The sequence below is a fragment of the Hemiscyllium ocellatum genome, chromosome 3, assembly GCF_020745735.1.
Source record: "Hemiscyllium ocellatum isolate sHemOce1 chromosome 3, sHemOce1.pat.X.cur, whole genome shotgun sequence".
In the NCBI taxonomy this organism is placed as follows: Eukaryota; Metazoa; Chordata; class Chondrichthyes; order Orectolobiformes; family Hemiscylliidae; genus Hemiscyllium; species Hemiscyllium ocellatum.
The window spans coordinates 72,915,508-72,933,404 of record NC_083403.1 but is presented as its reverse complement, the minus strand read 5'-3'; the positions used below and the strand labels follow the sequence as shown (position 1 = coordinate 72,933,404).

At 39.7% G+C, this 17,897-nt stretch overlaps 1 protein-coding gene across 1 annotated transcript in view; it reads left to right on the top strand.

The window, feature by feature from the left end:
- trdn (triadin) overlaps positions 1-17,897 on the top strand; it is a 426,623-nt gene that overhangs the window by 368,739 nt on the left and 39,987 nt on the right. The window contains exons 49-53 of the mRNA XM_060854831.1: positions 372-416; positions 1,486-1,530; positions 5,078-5,119; positions 5,959-5,985; positions 10,507-10,533. Of these exons, the coding sequence (XP_060710814.1) occupies positions 372-416; positions 1,486-1,530; positions 5,078-5,119; positions 5,959-5,985; positions 10,507-10,533 (186 nt within the window). The remainder of the gene's footprint in view (positions 1-371; positions 417-1,485; positions 1,531-5,077; positions 5,120-5,958; positions 5,986-10,506; positions 10,534-17,897) is intronic.

Sequence of the window (17,897 nt, the reverse complement as noted above, 5' to 3'; positions counted from 1 at the left end):
TCCCACCACTCTTTCTATCTGCACATGTCTTTGCTTTAAGCTGTTTTGTACCTCTGTCATCTGTCTTTGTAGCAGTGGTCAGACTTTGAGAGTGGTGTTCAGACTAAATGAATTCACCTAAAATTACCTTGTATGATTTTATGTAATTCACACCTAGATTTATTGCTGCTGAAAACTTTCATTGGAAATCATTTTGGGGCCAATAACACCACATTTCCCTGCACAGGCAAGATTGTAATGCCACAAAATCACCCCTTTTTATTGCATTGTATACATACACATATATAATATATTGTGTATAGATCTTATGAAATTACTAACTAGTTTATATGCATGTGTCAGAGGATTGATTAATTTTGAATTATGTTTAGGGGCAGATGTTGTGAAACAAGTGAAACCAAAAGTTGCCAAGAAAGGTAACAGAAATACTTCGTGAATGAATGAATTGATCAGATTTTAAGTTGTTGCCAAACTGCTAGCTGTTCTTTCTTCCAATGGCAAATAATTAATGCAAGTATTGATTCTATGGGCAGGGGTGGATTATTAAACTCCAAATTTTTACAGCTCTGAACAATAGGGAATTCTGGATAAGTCCAGTTGAAAGCTGCAAAGATCATCTTGTAAAAATTATTTGAGAATTTTGTAATAACAAAGCAAATAGTAAAGTATAAATAATCAACAACATAATTTTCAACTTAATATCTAACAAGTTTACCAGCTTGTACACATTTCAACTTGAGCTTATTGATTATCATTTACTTATGGGACACATTTACACTGCCTGTTGAACTAGTGGAAAATAACAATTGTATTTAGCAGGAGCCAGAAATTGAAAGATTCGTTGCAGTGCAGATTTTGCTCAACCATGGGACTATGTTAATGTCTTAGGAGTCCAACCAGTTTTCTGCCAGGTTTATGGTCAGAGATGTCTAGAACCTAAGGCATCCTCATGCCCCTGTTGATTTTACTGGCCATTGTTAAAAGCACCTGCTGAAATATGGAGCAGCTGAGAATCCACTATTAATTTTTCTCACAAATATGTTCTTTTCTCTTTCTATATTGAAAGGCAGTTTTAGAACTGACTTTGTGTAAGTGATAAATTATGCAGCTCTGGACAATAGGGAATTCTGGATAAGTCCAGTTGAAAGCTGCAAAGATTTATTAAAGATTTATTGTTGGCTTGTATGTGGATACATGATAATTTCTGATATAAACTGGATTTAATATTTGCAAGTAAATGGGATATTATCAATATGCCTTTATATAAGTTTTAAAAACGTAGCTGTGAAAGTTCTCCGGTTGTATTTGTGAACCATTTGTAAAAACAGTAGTCAATGGGTAATCGTTTTTAGAAGTCATCATACAGTCATTTTTAACTATTGCGTATACACAGTTACTATGTTGAATTATGCAACTAATATCTGGCCAATATTCACATATGTATGATTATTATTGAATCTAATCAATTGTTCATTAAATCTTTAGAAGAAGAAACTGTGAAGCAGATGAAACCAAAACCTGCAACGAAAGGTAACACAAAATGAAACCATTAAACTGATAAGAAATTTAATTATGCTTCCAACCTTCCCACTCTGTTTTTCCAATGCTGAAATTATGTCTTTGGGGATGTATGGTTATTCCGTTGAAAACTACATTCCACAGTAGTCCTCCCCTTGACAATGGAAAGGAAATGGAAAATAGGTTAATTAGATACAACATTTACCTGTACTGGATTATCTTATGAAAATAATTTGATAATCAAGATTGTGGTAAAGGGCAGTTTGGGAATTCTTTATCTGAAAACCTCAGAACCAACTGGCTTTCACATATAAGATATTTTCAGTTTTTGTATCCGCTGTGGTCTATGTGGGTCCTTTGGAAAAGAAAACTTCACCTTTAGGTCTGTTTAGCTTTATTTTGAGGCCAAATGAAGTTTTTCTTTCCCCAGAGGGCCCAGAATCAGTGTATCTAAAGATCCGTTCAGGCCTGATTCTGAAGATATCTTCAGCTTTTCGATCTTTTTGGGTTTTGGATATATGGATTACAGATATCCAACCTGTACAAATAAAATAATTAACCAAACAATCCTCATATGCAAATTTGGCAAACTTACCTTCTTGAGCACTTTGCTCCATGCATACGAAATGGTGACAATGTGCAAATTCAGAAGAAATCCAGGCTACACTCTCCTGACCTTTAAAATGGCTATCTGCAATTGCAAAGTTGGTCATGGGGATTGTGGACTGGGATGGATTGGGAGTCAGATGAACATAAGAGGTTGCCAGTTCATGAGGCAGGTTGGATGGGAAAACCTACCTCAGAACTGTGACAAGGTGCTCAAACTTTAAAAATAAAGATGGAAACAGAAAATAAAGTTCTTGCTCTCACCCCCTCATTTATTTCACACTCTCTGCCCCATCCATGCCAACCTATGCACCTGCATCGACACTCATGGCCCCTTGTCCTCATACCTCTTTGCCACCTGAGACCCACCTACCCTGCTTCCATACCAACCCATGTTCCTTTCCCCATCTCCATGCCTCCGCACGCCTCTACACCAACATTGTGTCAATATCTACCCACCATCCTTTCTCCCTTCACCTGCTGATGTTTGTGTTTAATATTTAGCCCTACAACATATACTGTTGATAGTCAGACTCTAAGTATCAGAAATCTTGAAGTTTCTTCACAGTACTAACCATTTAAAAGTCTATGATATTACGGACCAATATAAATATTCTGGATTCAATGCTTATTGATGTTTCTGCACATTACTCACATATAACTACATTGACTCTATTACACAGAGAGGGACTGAAGGTGAGATGACTATCTTTATAATAAAACTTCACATGTCAGGATACCATGTGATTGCCTTAGTGGTACAATTATTTTTGTACCTCCATCTCCATGACATCACAGCAACCGAGTGATTCTCCATTTTCCTATTTCTTGACAATTTTTGGATTCAAACAGTATCAGCCTCTTCTACTGTTGGTCACTGTCCATGAAAGTCTCTGTGGGGAGGGAGCAGGGCATCCACTTTCTCCTCAGCACTGTCAGCCTGATATTGAGAAGTGGGTTCTAGATTAGAGTGGTGCTGGAAAAGCACAGCAGTTCAGGCAGCATCCTAGGAGCAGGAAAATCGATGATTCGGGCAAAAGCCCATCATCAGGAAACAGCCCTTCCTGATGAAGGGCTTTTGGCCATAACGTCGATTTTCCTGCTCCTCGGATGCTGCTTGAACTGCTGTGCTTTTCCAGCACCACTCTAATCTAGACTCTGGTTTCCAGCATCTGCAGTCCTTGTTTTTACCTTATATTGAGAAGTGACCAAGGCAACTTTGAGAGAGTTCAGTTCAGTTCAGGCTCCAACCACTTACAATTTATAGTAATGAATTGGATGCAGGGATTGAAGCAATTATGGCCAAATTTGCAGAAAACACAAAAATATCTGGGAAAGTAATTTGAAGAAATAAGAAATTCTCAAATGGATATGGATATGTTAGGTGAATGGGCCAAAGTTTGGCAAATGAACTTTAATATGACTAAGTGTGTGAGGTTATCCATTTTGGTTGAAGGAATAGAAATGCAATTTATGATCTAAATGGAGAAAAACTTAAGAGTGCTTCAGTGCAGAAGGATTTGGATGTTCTTGCATGAACCACAGAAAACTAGTGTGCATGTATGCCAGTTAATGAAGGAGGCAAATGGAATTCTGGCATTTGTTTCCTGAAGGAATAGGTACAAAAGTAGGAAAGTGATGTTGCAACTGTATAAAGCATTAGGGAAACCTTGTCTGGAGTATTGTGGACAAGCTTGACCCCTTGCTTTAGGAGAGATGTAGCTTCATTGGAGCCAGTTCAAAAGAGGTTTATTAAATCAATTCCAGCCACGAGGGATTTATCTTATTTTGAGCAGTTTAGCTTTACACACATGGGAGTTTATAGAACAAAAGGAGATCTAATTGAGGGGTTACAAGATGCTAAAGGGGATTGATGCAGTACACATAGTGCAGATGTTTTGTAGGGCAATCTAGAATGAGATGACATAGTTTCAGGATAAGGGTCAACATATTTAAAACAGAGGTGAAGGGAAATTACTTCTCTCAGTGGTCATGAATCTGTGGAACTTATGAGCCCAGAATATGATGAATGTTGGGCTATTGAATAAATTTTAAGGAGGAAATAGACAGATTTCAATTTGTAATGGATTGAAAGGTTATGAAGAGTGGGCAGGAAGATGGACTTGAAGCTGAGATGAGGTTAGCCGTGTTTGTATCAAATAGCAGAGTAGGTTCAAGGGGCTGAATTGACTACTGCAGCTTCTAGACCTTACATTCTTAAAGCAAGCTGTAATATTTCTCTCTAAAATGCAGTAACTGGTCATGTGGTTGATCTGCTGTCACAGTTTTCCTGTCTTTCTTATAATCTAGAGCTGGGAACTCTATCCTTGAAGACCACTTAGATGTACGTTCCAAACAATGCCAACCTGCAGGGTAGTGAGGCAAAACTGTGTTTCAGTCTGTGTTGCTGCACTCTAATCAATGACATTGACAGTAAATGTGTCCATTTTAATGACACGTAACTGTCTTTGAAGAGATTCTGCTGAGTCAAGTGATCTGTCCCAAAGAAGACTGCAAAGCTACGTGGGATAGTTGATGAAGTTGAACTTGCAGGGGACTAACTTTACAATACTTATCTTGACTTGCTTTCCATTAGATTGGTACAGCTTTGTCCATCCTCTGTGGAAATTGGTATAATTCATATTTGGTAGGCAGAAGCTGGACTAATGACTGTGTGTGTAAAAGTGGCCTTGGTTTCTGAATGAATTTATATGCAGCCATGAAATTTACACCTGAATTTAATTTCTATATGCAATGGTGTTTCCTGTAAAAGAAGCAGAAATTTGATGCAACAAATAGCCTTTTTTGGGGATAATGACCACTTCATATTTTGTGTAATATTACCAGTTCCATTTGTGTACACAATATAGTTAATATTTTCTTTGGATGACTAATTACATCATAATTTCAATAGTATTGAATCTATTTCAATTCTTCATTCTCTATGTATAAGCAGAAACTATGAAGCATGTGAAACCAAAACTTAAAGAGAAAGGTAAGGTAAAAACTAAAACAGTGAGTTATTTAATGTATTTCTCAGTTTGCAGCTCTCCTTTGTTCCAATACCAGTGATTCTGTGAGGATGAATGAGTCATTATATTGGTAAAGCTGCATTACAGTTTAGAGCTCTTGACAATGGAAAGAAAATGGAGATTAGACCAGTTAACTTCATTTGATTCAGTAATATTTTTTAGTGGAGAAATTCTGCCATCCTTACCTGCTGTAGACTCCATGCTTCCAGATCCATGGCCTAGCAAGCCACTTAGTTCAAGGACGATTAGGGTTGAGTAACAATTGCTGCCCTTGCAACACCCACATTCTGACCTGATTACATTGGAACTCTAGCCACAGTCATCTTGGGTAGGATCCTGAGATGGTAGGGCTTATGTAAATGTGATGGCAATTATAAAGGGCAAATCAAGATATAAAGAAACCTTCCATAAAGAGATCACTGATGACTTCTTAGAAACATCGTAGGGGATGTTCAGTGTTTTTGTTTGGCACTTTTCCTGGACTGAAACTTATATATTTGGCCCTGACTCTTGCCTGGATCGGTATAGGTGCCAGCCCCTCACATGGAGTGAGTTGCATGACACCTGTACAATATGGGTAGCAAATAAATAAGACATGCAGCTCAAAATAGCTCAGGTCTCAAACTATTTTGTCCAAAATCTGCACTTTATCTGCAAGAAAATAAAGTCATTTTCATTAAGACAGAAAAGTTATTTTTTTTTCTTACCAGATGCTGACTGATCTGTATGTTTTCAGAATTTTTAATTCCTGACTTCAAAAGTACATTATTATGTGAGACTCAGTTCACTTCTTTCTTTTCAGCTAAACCACCACTCCACAAAATATCAGGTAGGTGCTCAATTTCTAAGGTGATTGAAATAATAGTCTTTAAAAGCATGCCTGATATAGGAATTAATATCAATACAATGGAAGTGTTAACCAGCATTTGATATTTTTGTAATTTTTGTTTAATTTTTAAAATTTTTCTTTTAGTTTTTTTCAGTATAAACTCATACTTTGATTATTTTTGTGCAGATTACTTTCATGGTTTAAACTCATATTTGTTTTTTAATAATGCAATGCCTGAGGTTTATTTTATTGGAAGTTCTGTATGACAAAAGTTATTTAGTATGGTTCAAGATTTGATCTATTTGCTCAAATTATATTAAACTTTTTCAATTTGTTTATTACTCTCTAAGGTTTCCTTCCTCTGGTTTTCATGCAACGCAATTTTAATGACCAAGAAAGTGAGCTAGACACGAATTTTCATATCTCAGTGACTGTACACTGTAGCTTGTAAATGGGAAGTGTGTGAGAACAACTTAGAATCAATACTCTTCTCTCTCAATGGAAGAGGTCCAGTTTTGGCTTGATGTTTCAAAAACAGTGCCACAGCTGAACTTTGAACTCCGTGCTGTAAGAGTTCACAGACAGGTGCCTACCTCATTTTTTTTGAATTTAAGGAATAGATTAATTTAGAATCTATTTAGAGAATCAAAGAATCTTAGGATGAATGGTTTTCTTTAGAGCTATTATCTCTGTCAGAGTTATCCCTACATTGTCATCATCTAAATTCCATGTCAAGGGTGTATTTGACCAGTCTTCTAAAATTTCCAATCATCCCAAGTGACAAACTTAACTGTTGAAGTTGTGTTTATGCCTGTCTTTAATGTTGTTGCTACTTTCACTACTGCCTCTTTCTTGCCACAGCTATTTCCACATTAAAGTTATCACGATTTCTCTCTTACTTTTTCATTTCTTTTAATATCTTCTTGGATCTGTCCAGTTTCCTCTTGTATGTTATATTTGTTAAGGCTCCATATAATCACTTAGGTAAAAGTTTTTCAATAGTAATATTCTTCCATGTGACAAGTCTTTTGAATTTCCTGATATGCTTCTAATGTTAATCTTGAAAATTATGTGGTCAAGTTTCCATTCTCACTATTAATATGGAAGAATTCAGGCTGAAGCAGACCAAAAGATTGGGAATTTGAAACATAAGTGAATTGCAACAAAAGGTGTTTTTGTTTATTTTTTTTGTGATCTTGTATATTGTGTCAAGATACAGAAAACATTTTTCTGATAATTTAGTTCTTGCTGCACAGAAAAGGTTGCACACATTTTTACTTAGCAGCTATTGCGGCATGAACATTAATTTACACAAATTCTATGCTACATTTATCTGTGGTCCAAATGCACAAACAGTATTTCCTGTATATGTGCAGAAAATGAGAGATACAGTGACATGCATCTAGTTTCTTATTTCATTACTCATTTTAGCATTTGTGACTCGACAAACTGAATTAAATTTTAAGATACAAACTGAAATTTGTTATTCAGAAGTAAATTAAAAATGTTAGGATTGACTATTAGGATCATGAGTAGGCCATTTGGCTCAGTGAGGCTGCCTTGCCACTCTACATCATGGCTGATCATTACCTCATTGCCATTTTCCCATTGTAATTCCCATTCTAATCACTTTACTGTCATTGATCCCCAGAAACCTGCTGTTTTCTGTCTAGAACATGCTCAACGGTTGGGCCTCCGTGGCCCTCTGAGGTCGAGAATCCCAAAGGTTAACCAAACTCGGCATGAAAAAATTTCTTCGCAACTCGGACTTACGTGGCTTGCTCTTAAACTGAGAATATGCTCCCCATCTTCCTCCTTGATTCTAGAGTTACCAGCCAGTAGAAGCATCCTACCTACATACATAGATTATATCCACTAAGGATTTTGTATGTTTGAATGAGATTGCCCTCATTCTTTGAAACTCCAGAGAATACTGGGTCAGTTTTCTCAATCTCTTCTTATAAAACAATCCTGCCAATTGGGGATTAACTTGGTGAACTTTCAATGGACTCCCTATAGTATATCCATCCTTAAATGAGGAGAACATAAGTCCAGTTGGAGTCTCACCAAATCTGTATATCACTGCAGGATGGCATTCTAAATTCTGTACTCCAGTTTCCTTGAAGTAATTATGAACATACTATTTGCCCTTCAAATTGCTTACTGTAGCTGCATAATAGCTTTTAGAAACACATGGATAATAATATCAAGATCCCTTTTGTTCCTCTCCTCATTTAAGAAATATTCTGCCTTTAAATTTTCTTTCTACTAAAGTAAGTAACTTCACATTTATTTGCACCATATTCCATCTGACATGTTCTGGCTCATTTCGTCAGTCTGGTCAAGTTTCCTTGAAGCAAATTTGGAAATATTACAACTGGTCCCACATCCAAATTTTTTTCAATAGATTGTGAATGGTGTGGGCCCAGTATTGGCCCCACTAGTGATAGCCTGCCATTCTGAGAATGATCTGCTTATTTTTACTCTCTGCTTTCTGTGTATTAACAAAGTCTTGATCCACACTAGTATGTTCCCCCAAATTCCATGTACTTCACTTTTATTTTCAGACATCCTCTGTGTGATTTTATCAAGATTACACATCCTAAATAAGCAAACAATGCTTTGCATTTACAAAACGTTTTGTTTTCCTTCCACTTTCTTCTCCTTCTTTGTTATGAGTTCAAGCTTTTTTTTATACTCCTTTATTAAAAAGGAAGCAAAGTACCTATTATCTTCTATATCATTTAACATTAATTCTGTTATTCTTCCATGGGAAGTGGGCCTTGCTAGCAAGGCCAGCATTTCCTGTCCTTCCTAGTTGCCTTTGAGAAGGTGATGGTAAGCTATCTTCATGATAGTCCATCTGGTTGATGTATAACCACGGTAGTGTCAGGAAAGGAATTCCAATATTTTGTTCCTGTAATAGTGAAAGAATAGTCATAAAATTCCAAGAATGGTTTGTGGCTTAGTGAAGAGCTTGCAGTAGGTGGTATTCCCATGTGTTTGCTGGCTTTACCCTATTAGTTGGTTAATCTGGCGGAGTTGAAACCTCAAGTAAAATTTGTCTTTTACACCCCTTTGTGGCTTCTTGCTTCTTTTGATTATTCTTTTCCTCTTAGTGCACTTTCAAATGATTTTTCATTACTCTTTATGGTGATGGATTGAATTTTTTTAGTGTTTTTCCCATTTTTTTGATCATAGTTTTATTACTCATCTATGAATTTCACTTTTTTGAATTTTTCTTGCATCCTCATTGTCTCTCTAATCATCTTAGGCTTTTTTTGTTAATTAAATCCTTTTATTCAAGTTTTGCTACAAACCTTTTACTATAATCAGAAAGTTTTCTGTTCACACATAACTCAGTGGAACAAAGGGTCTCTTGTTTGTTGTAACCTCATGACAACAGAAACTGTACTTCAATGTTTCTCACTGCTATTTGTCCAGTTTAGCCAATTAACTAGGGCTCAGATCCCCTTCATCTCCCAAATTTGTTTTGAATACTCCATCAACTTTGTCTTTGACTTGGATTTTTAAAAATCTATTCTGCCAGTAACCTCAATTTAGTTTGTTTCCTTTTACAACTGTGACACCTAGCACCAATCTTACTGGTCTTACTGGTGAACTGTCCCTCAACTTAGTCACCATTATTAATGGATAGTTAAGGATCCGTTTAAAAGAGATTTATTTGGTCATTGTTGTTTCTGGTACTGCAGCAAGTCTAATTGAAGGTTGATTGGAGACTCAGTTAAAAATCATTAGGAAATAATAAAATAAAAATCACTAAGAGCGTTACATTTTCCATGAATGCACCTGAAATTCACAATATAAACACCGATATATTTGTAAGAGTTTAATTTGAGACATATTAATTTTTATTATTCTCAGCAACTTTGTCAGAGATGTAATTACACACCTCTGGAGTAGGTGAGACTTGACCCTGGATGTCCCAGTTGAGGGATACAGCCCCCCCCCCCACCCCACCACCCCACCACTGCACACAAGAGGGCCCCAATTTCAGATATTCATTTTATAATATTTAATCTATTTTTCTAACCAACCTGGTCAGAGATGTTATTAAACACCTCTGGAGCAAACCGGATTTGGACCGAGGCCTCCTGGTACAGTGTAGGGCTGCTACCAGTGCATCTAAGAGGACCCTGATTTGAGACATCTTTAAATAAATGCAGCAAATGAATAGCCCTCAAAATACATCCAGAGTGTCTTAAAGAGCGAACTACTATGCATCAAGTTTATTTACGTACCAACCAATGTTCAACTACATTCTATTCAATAAGCTCTCTATGTTACATTCATAAACTAGTCCAAAAGCTGCAGGCTGTTTTTAAAGAAGATGTTCATTCAGCAGGACTAAAGGTATCCACTTCATATATTTTAATCATCTTGTGTTGATCTCTCTTAAAATCAGATTAGAAAACCTAGATAAGAAACTCCTGACAAACTTCTATTCTCGCCTCTAATAACCTCCAATTCACTTTTTTACCTGACTTTTTTTTCCCCCAGCTGGTTCAACAAAGCAAACAGCAGCACGTATGTAGTTTGCGAAGCATCCTGTCTGCATGTGAGAATTCAGTGCATGCAAACTTAATACATGCCACCATCTTATGCTTATTTGATTATTGCTGCTCAAGGCGGTTCTGATTTTTCTGTTTATTAAAGTTCAGTGTTGAAAATAGGAAGACAAGATGAATCCATTAGACAGTAACACAGTCAGGGATGTAATGCATTTTGAGAAGAAATCATTATGCCATAATCGCACAGAAGAAGCCCATCCAGCCCATGCTGGATGCCTGTAAAGCAATCTAGCCAGTCCAATTCCTCTACTTTATCTCCATAGTCCTGCGAGTTTTGTTCCCTTATATCCTCATTTCTTTTTGAAATTATTCATTGCTTCTGTTTCCACTGTGCTTGTTCCATTACCTCTCGCTTCCTAATTCTGTGTCTCATAGTGTTTGTAATAACAACAAATGGATATAGATTTTCTTCCCGCACATTTGATAAACCTGTCACAATGTTGTGTGTCTCTAATGGATCTCCCATCAACTTCCTTTTCAATAAGGAGAATAACGTCAACTCTGCACCCTAACCTTGTGGCTAATACCTGGGGCTGGATTTAAACTAGTGCAGCCCGGTGATGGAGGCAGAAGGGAAAGCACACAAGATCTTGCTCATGTCACTGTTAATGGTGCCATTTGTGTATCAGCAATGTTCATCGGTTTTCCATGGTTAAGTTACCAGTGCATAGGGTGATGATAAAGGCAACAGTTTGGAATATTGCAAGGCAATAACGTTGTACTTAAAGTGCTCCAGACCCTGAAGGAAAGTGTCTCATTATGAGGGACTCCAAGTTTTTCTGGCACATAGAACATAGGGCGGCACGGTGGCACAATGGTTGGGCGGCACGGTGGCACAGTGGTTGGGCGGCACGGTGGCACAGTGGTTAGGGCGGCACGGTGGCACAGTGGTTAGCACTGCTGTCTCACAGCGCCAGAGACCTGGGTTCAATTCCCACCTCAGGCGACTGTGTGGAGTTTGCACGTTCTCCCCGTGTCTGCGTGGGTTTCCTCCGGGTGCTCCGGTTTCCTCCCACAGTCCAAAGATGTGCAGGTCAGGTGAATTGGACATGCTAAATTGCCCGTAGTGTTAGGTAAGGGGTAAATGTAGGGGTATGGGTGGGTTGCGCTTTGGCGGGTCGGTGTGGACTTGTTGGGCCGAAGGGCCTGTTTCCACACTGTAAGTAATCTAATCTAACCTAAAAAAGAACAGTACAGCACAGACCAGGTCCTTCAGCCCACGATGTTGTGCCGACCACTGATCCGCATGTATGCACCCTCAAATTTCTGTGACCATATGCATGTCCAGTAGTCTCTTAAATGTCCCCAGTGACCTTGCTTCCACAATTGCTGCTGGCAACGCATTCCATGCTCTCACAACTCTCTGTGTAAAGAACCCTCCTCTGACAACCCCCTGTACTTTCCTCTAGCCAGCTTAAAACTATGACCCCTCGTGTTAGCCAATTCTGCCCTGGGAACTAGTCTCTGGCTATCAACTCCATCTATGCCTCTCATTATCATGTATACCTCAATTAGGTCCCTTCTCCTCCCCCTTTTCTCCGATGAAAAAATTCTGAGCTCAGTCAACCTCTCTTCATAAGATAAGCCCTCCAGTTCAGGCAGCATCCTGGTAAACCTCCTCTGAACCCTCTCCAAAGCATCCACATCTTTCCTATAAGAGGGCGACCAGAACTGGACACAGTATTCCAAGTGCGATCTAACCAAAGTTTTATAGAGTTGCAACAAGATCTCACAACTCTTAAACTCAATCCCCCTGTTAATGAAAGCCAAAACACTAAATGCTTTCTTAACAACCCTGTCCACTTGGGTGGCCATTTTATGGGATCTATGTACTTGCACACCAAGATTCCTCTGTTCCTCCACACTGCCAAGATTCCATCCTTAATCCTGTACTCAGCATCACCTCGTATTTATCCAGGTTGAACTCCATCTGCCACCCCTCAGCCCATCTCTGCATCCTGTCAATGTCCCACTGCAGCCTACAACAGCCCTCTATACTGTCAATGACACCTCCAACCTTTGTGTCATCTGCAAACTTGCTGACCCATCCTTCAATCCCCTCATCCAAGTCATTAATAAATGTTACAAACAGTAGAGGCCCAAGGACAGAGTCCTGTGGAACACAACTCACCACAGACTTCCAGGCAGAATATTTTCCTTCTACTAACACTCGCTGTCTTCTGTTGGCCAGCCAATTCCATATCCAGACAGCTAAGTTCCCCTGTATCCCATTCCTCCTGACCTTCTGAATGAGCCTACCATGGGGAACCTTATCTAATGCCTTGCTGAAGTCCATATACACCACATCCACAGCTCAACCCTCATCAACTTTTCTAGTCACATCCTCAAAGAACTCGATAAGGTTTGTGAGGCATGACCTGCCCCTCACAAAGCCGGGTTGACTGCATTTAATCAAGCCATGCTCTTCCAGATGGTCATAACTCCTATCCCTCAGAATCCTTTCTAAAACCTTGCAGACAACAGACGTGAGACTTACTGGTCTGTAATTGCTGAGGATTTCCCTATTTCCTTTCTTGAAGAGAGGAATTACATTTGCCTCTCTCCAGTCTTCAGGTATGACTCCAGTGGAGAGCGAGGATGCAAAGATCTTCGCAAGTGGCAAAGCAATTGACAAAATTTTCAGCACATTATCTCCCTCTATCTCTATCCATTCCAGCTTGCACACATGCTCTTCAAAGGTTTCATTCACTACAATGTTTGTTTCTTTCGTAAAGACAGAAGCAAAAAACTCATTTAGGGCTTCCCCTACCTCCTCAGACTCCACACAACAAATTTCCTATGCTATCCCTGATCGGCCCTACTCTTTCTTTGACCATTCTCTTATTCCTCACATAAGTGTAAAATACCTTTGAGTTCTCCCTAATCCGTTCTGCCAAGCATTTCTCATGCCCCCTCCTGGCTCTCCTCAGACCATTTTTGAGCTCCTTCCTCGCCTGCCTGTAATCCTCTAGAGCTGAGCTTGACCCTAGCTTCCTCCACCTTCTGTAAGCTACCTTCTTCCTTTTGACGAGAAGTTCCACCACTCTCATCATCCAAGGTTCCTTTATCTTACCACTTCTTGCCTGTCTCAGAGAGACATATTTATTCATCATTTGCAACAACTGTTCCTTAAACAGTCTCCACATGTCTATAATGCCTTTACCATGGAACAATTGCTCCCAATCCATGCTTCCTAACTCATGTCTAATCACATCATAATATCCTCCCATTTTGCCTAATCCTCTCCTTCTCCATAGCTATGTAGAATGTGAGGCTGTTGTAGTCATTATCGCCAAAATGCTCTCCCAACACAAGATCTGATACCTGTCCCTGCCCGTTTCCGAGCACCAAGTCTAGAATGGCCTCTCCCCTCGTCGGCCTGTCAACGTACTGTGTTAGGAAACCCTCCTGACCACACCTTACAAAAACAGCTCCATTCAAATCTTCTGCTCGGAGGAGGTTCCAGTCAATACTGGGAAAGTTAAAGTCCCCCTTTACAATAACCCTACTGCGTCCACACTTTTCCGAAATCTGCCAACCTATGCTTTCTTCCATCTCCCTGCTGCTATTGGGGGGCCTGTAGTAAACCCCTAACGTGGTGACTGCTCCCTTGCTGTTCCTAATTTCCACCCATACTGACTCGGTAGGCAGATCTTCCTCAACAATGGAAGCTTCTGTAGCTGTGATACCCTCTCTGATTAGTAGTGCTACACTCCCTCCTCTTTACCCCCTCCCTATTCTTTTTAAATGCTCTAAACCCTGGGACATTCAGCAACCATTCCTGCCCCTGAGAAACCCATGTCTCTGTTATGGCCACAACATCATAGCGCCAGGTACTGATCCATGATCTAAGTTCATCACTTTTATTCCTGATACTCCTTGCGTTAAAGCAAACACACTTTAACTGATCTTTTGGTTCCTTCCCAGGAAAATCCCTCCCACTAGTTGGTCTACCTCTTGCTACCTCTGCATCAACTCTCACCTCCTGTATACAGCTCAGGTTCCCATCCCCCTGCCATACTAGTTTAAACCCTCTCGAACCACTCGAGCAAACCTTCCACCCAGGACATTGGTTCCCTTCCAGTTCAGATGCAACCCGTCCTTCTTGTACAGGTCCCACCTTCCCCAGAAGGCATCCCAATTATCTACATATCTGAAGCCCTCCCTCCTACACCAGCTGCGCAGCCACATTATAAGCTGCGCCCGCTCCTTGTTTCTCGCCTCGCTATCTCGTGGCATCGGTAGTAAACTAGAGAACACTACTCTGTTCATCCTACTTTGCAGCTTCCATCCTAACTCCCTGAAATCACTTTCTATATCCTCGATCCTTTTCCTGGCTATATCATTAGTGCCAATATGTAACACGATTTCTGGCTGTTCGCCCTCTCCTTTTAGAACCTTATACACCCGATCAGAGACGTCCCGGACCCCGGCACCAGGGAGGCAACATACCTTCCGGGAATCCCGATCTTGTCCACAAAATCTCCTGTCGATTCCCCTAACTATTGAATCCCCTACCACGAGTACTTTTCTATTCTGCCCCCTTCCCTTCTTTGCCACAGTGTCAGGCTCAGTGCCAGAGAACTGACTGCTATGGCTTCCCTCTGGTAGGTTCACCCCCCACGCCACCCCCCCCCCCCCCCCCCCCCCCCCCCCCCAGCAGTATCCAAAATGTTATAATTATTGCTGAGGGGAATGTCCACAGGGGATCTCTGCACTGTCTGTCTGTCCACTTTCCTCCCCCTAACTGTAACCCATCTATCCTTGTCCTGAGCCTTAGGAGTGACCAACTCCCGGTAACTCCTCTCAATTACCTCCTCAGCCTCCCGAATGATCCATAGTTCATCCAGCTCCAGCTCCAATTCCCTAACACGGTTTTCAAGGCGCTGGAGTTGGGTACACTTCCCACAGATGTAGCCAGTGGAGACATGTGCCATGTCTCCCACCTCCACATTCTGCAGGAGGAGCAAGCAACTGCCCTAGCATCCATACCCAACTTATCTGAACACCCACTCAGTACTAAAGTAGAAAGCTTAGTTCAAGTTGCTATAAAATTAATAACAAACTTATTATTACACATATGTATTAGTAACTGAAAGGGTTAACTGACATCATGAGGTAAGTTTTTATTTATTCATTTATGGGATAAGAGTGTCATTGTCTGGAGTAGCATTTATTACCCATCCTTATTTGCCCAGAGGGCAGTTAAGAGTCAACCACATTGCTGTGGGTCTGGAGTCACATATAGGCTGGACCAGGTAAGGATGGCAGTTTCCTTCCCTAAAGGATATTAGTGAATCAGATGGGTTTTTCCTGAGAACTAGCAATGGTTTTGTAGTTATCATTGGGCTCTTAATTCAAGATTTTTATTGAATTCAAATTCCACCATTTGCCAAAGATGGATTCGGACCTGAATCCCAGAACTTTATCTGAGTCTCTGGATTAATAGTCTAGCTATAAGATCACTAGGCCTTCACTTACCTTATCCACCTATCTAGATGGGAAGAGCTATCCAGTTTGTTACCAGGTCAATTGATGTTCTTCCTGGGCCAAGTTCCATGTACCTAAACAATAATGTGTACTTACTCTTAAATCTAACCTGAGATGTCATGAGATTACATACAACTCGGATGGAATGCAATTAGCTGTACAACAAAGCCGGTCATTCTTCCCCCACCTGGTATCAGTAACTTAGATCAATACAAAAAAGGACGATAGTGTGCCAGTGAATCTATCGAAGGTACCTCAGATGATTCTGAAAGGCACAATCATAATGTATACTAGCACCCAATCCCTGTTAGCCCTCAGATGTACTGGCCAGCTATGATCATCATTTGAGGATGTGGGCTAGTCAGCTAGACCTTCCACTGCCAGGAGGTCTCTTTTTGGAAACACTTAATTGTGAAAGGTGCAACATACCACAGCAATCAAAGAGGTTTGAATCAGTACATATTGTACGCCAGTTTTCTCATCAATGGTGACTTTGGTTGATCATTGGATCATAAGCCATCTCTCTAGCAATTAACTCTTATGATCAAATGCCTGTTGCTGCATTGAGGAGAAATGCTGTGTCACCTGAGTGCCTGAGGATGTTGGAATCATCACATTTCCCAGAATATCTTCCACAGACCTGCATGATCCTCTGACAATGGTTCCTTACAAGTTGTGCATTTAGGCAATGGAACATTGTCTCACCCCTCAAATGCCCCTAGCTGGCCTACTGAAGCCTTAATGGTCAAGTATGCCCACTCCCACTACAAATCCCTGTAACTCTGTCAATTTGACTAGCCTCATTTGTACTGAGGGTTACAAATTCACCAACTTAACTAAATTGTGCATTCTTCACCTACTTGATGTAATGATGTGCTGCAGCTTATGGGATGCCCCAGAAATTATACCTGCATCACCTTGCCCCTCTCTGTATTAAATTCCATCTGCCACTTGTCTCTCATTCTGCCAGATTATGTCTGCTCATTCTATCAGTCTATGTCTTGTTGCAGTTAATTAATGTCATCCTCACTGTTCATCTTAGGTTGGTATCAATGGAATAGTTTGAAATTTAACTTTGTGTTTGAATATGTAAGTTATTTATATGCATATAAAAATTGGATCAACTTTCGATTAACTTTTACCAATTATTCACATGACTAGAATATACTCATTGCCCTTCTATCTAATCCACTTTTTCTTACAATGTATGTTTAATTGTAAAGATTCAAATTATTGGTGATTTGATGGTACTAAATACTGCTATGATAGCTGCAAGTGGTGTATTTATATTTGTTAAAGTGCATTGTACAACACCCATTAGAGGATGAATGTTGTGTCATAGGGTTCCTTGCTATTGAAAAAGTGGTCTCTGGAAATAACTAATTTAACAGGATGCAAGGGACAAGGATTTAACCTTTCATTTTCCCCAAAAAGATGAATGGGTTCAAAGATAGAAACACAGATATGTGACAGGACTGTTTGAATCTGAGGTGGAAAAAGGTGCAGTTTAAATGAGGTACTATTGTTTGTAAAGAGAATGATATCTAGGCCGAGAATTCAAAAGAAGTATTTTGAGCAAAAATGAGATTTTAAGAAAGGACAGTAAAAGCTTTGTTAGCATAATCTGAAAGATATGTAAAAATTATACTGATTGAAGGAAAACTGGAGAGCCAAATGCCAGGAGTGTAACAAAGATTGATAGCTGACACAAGAGTAGAAGCTGCATGGACAGACAACTTGAGTTAACGAGGTAAGGAATAGTCAGGTTACCTTATAAAATAAGCAAACACAGAACTCAGTTAGCTGTCAGGAGATATTATTTATGCAAAA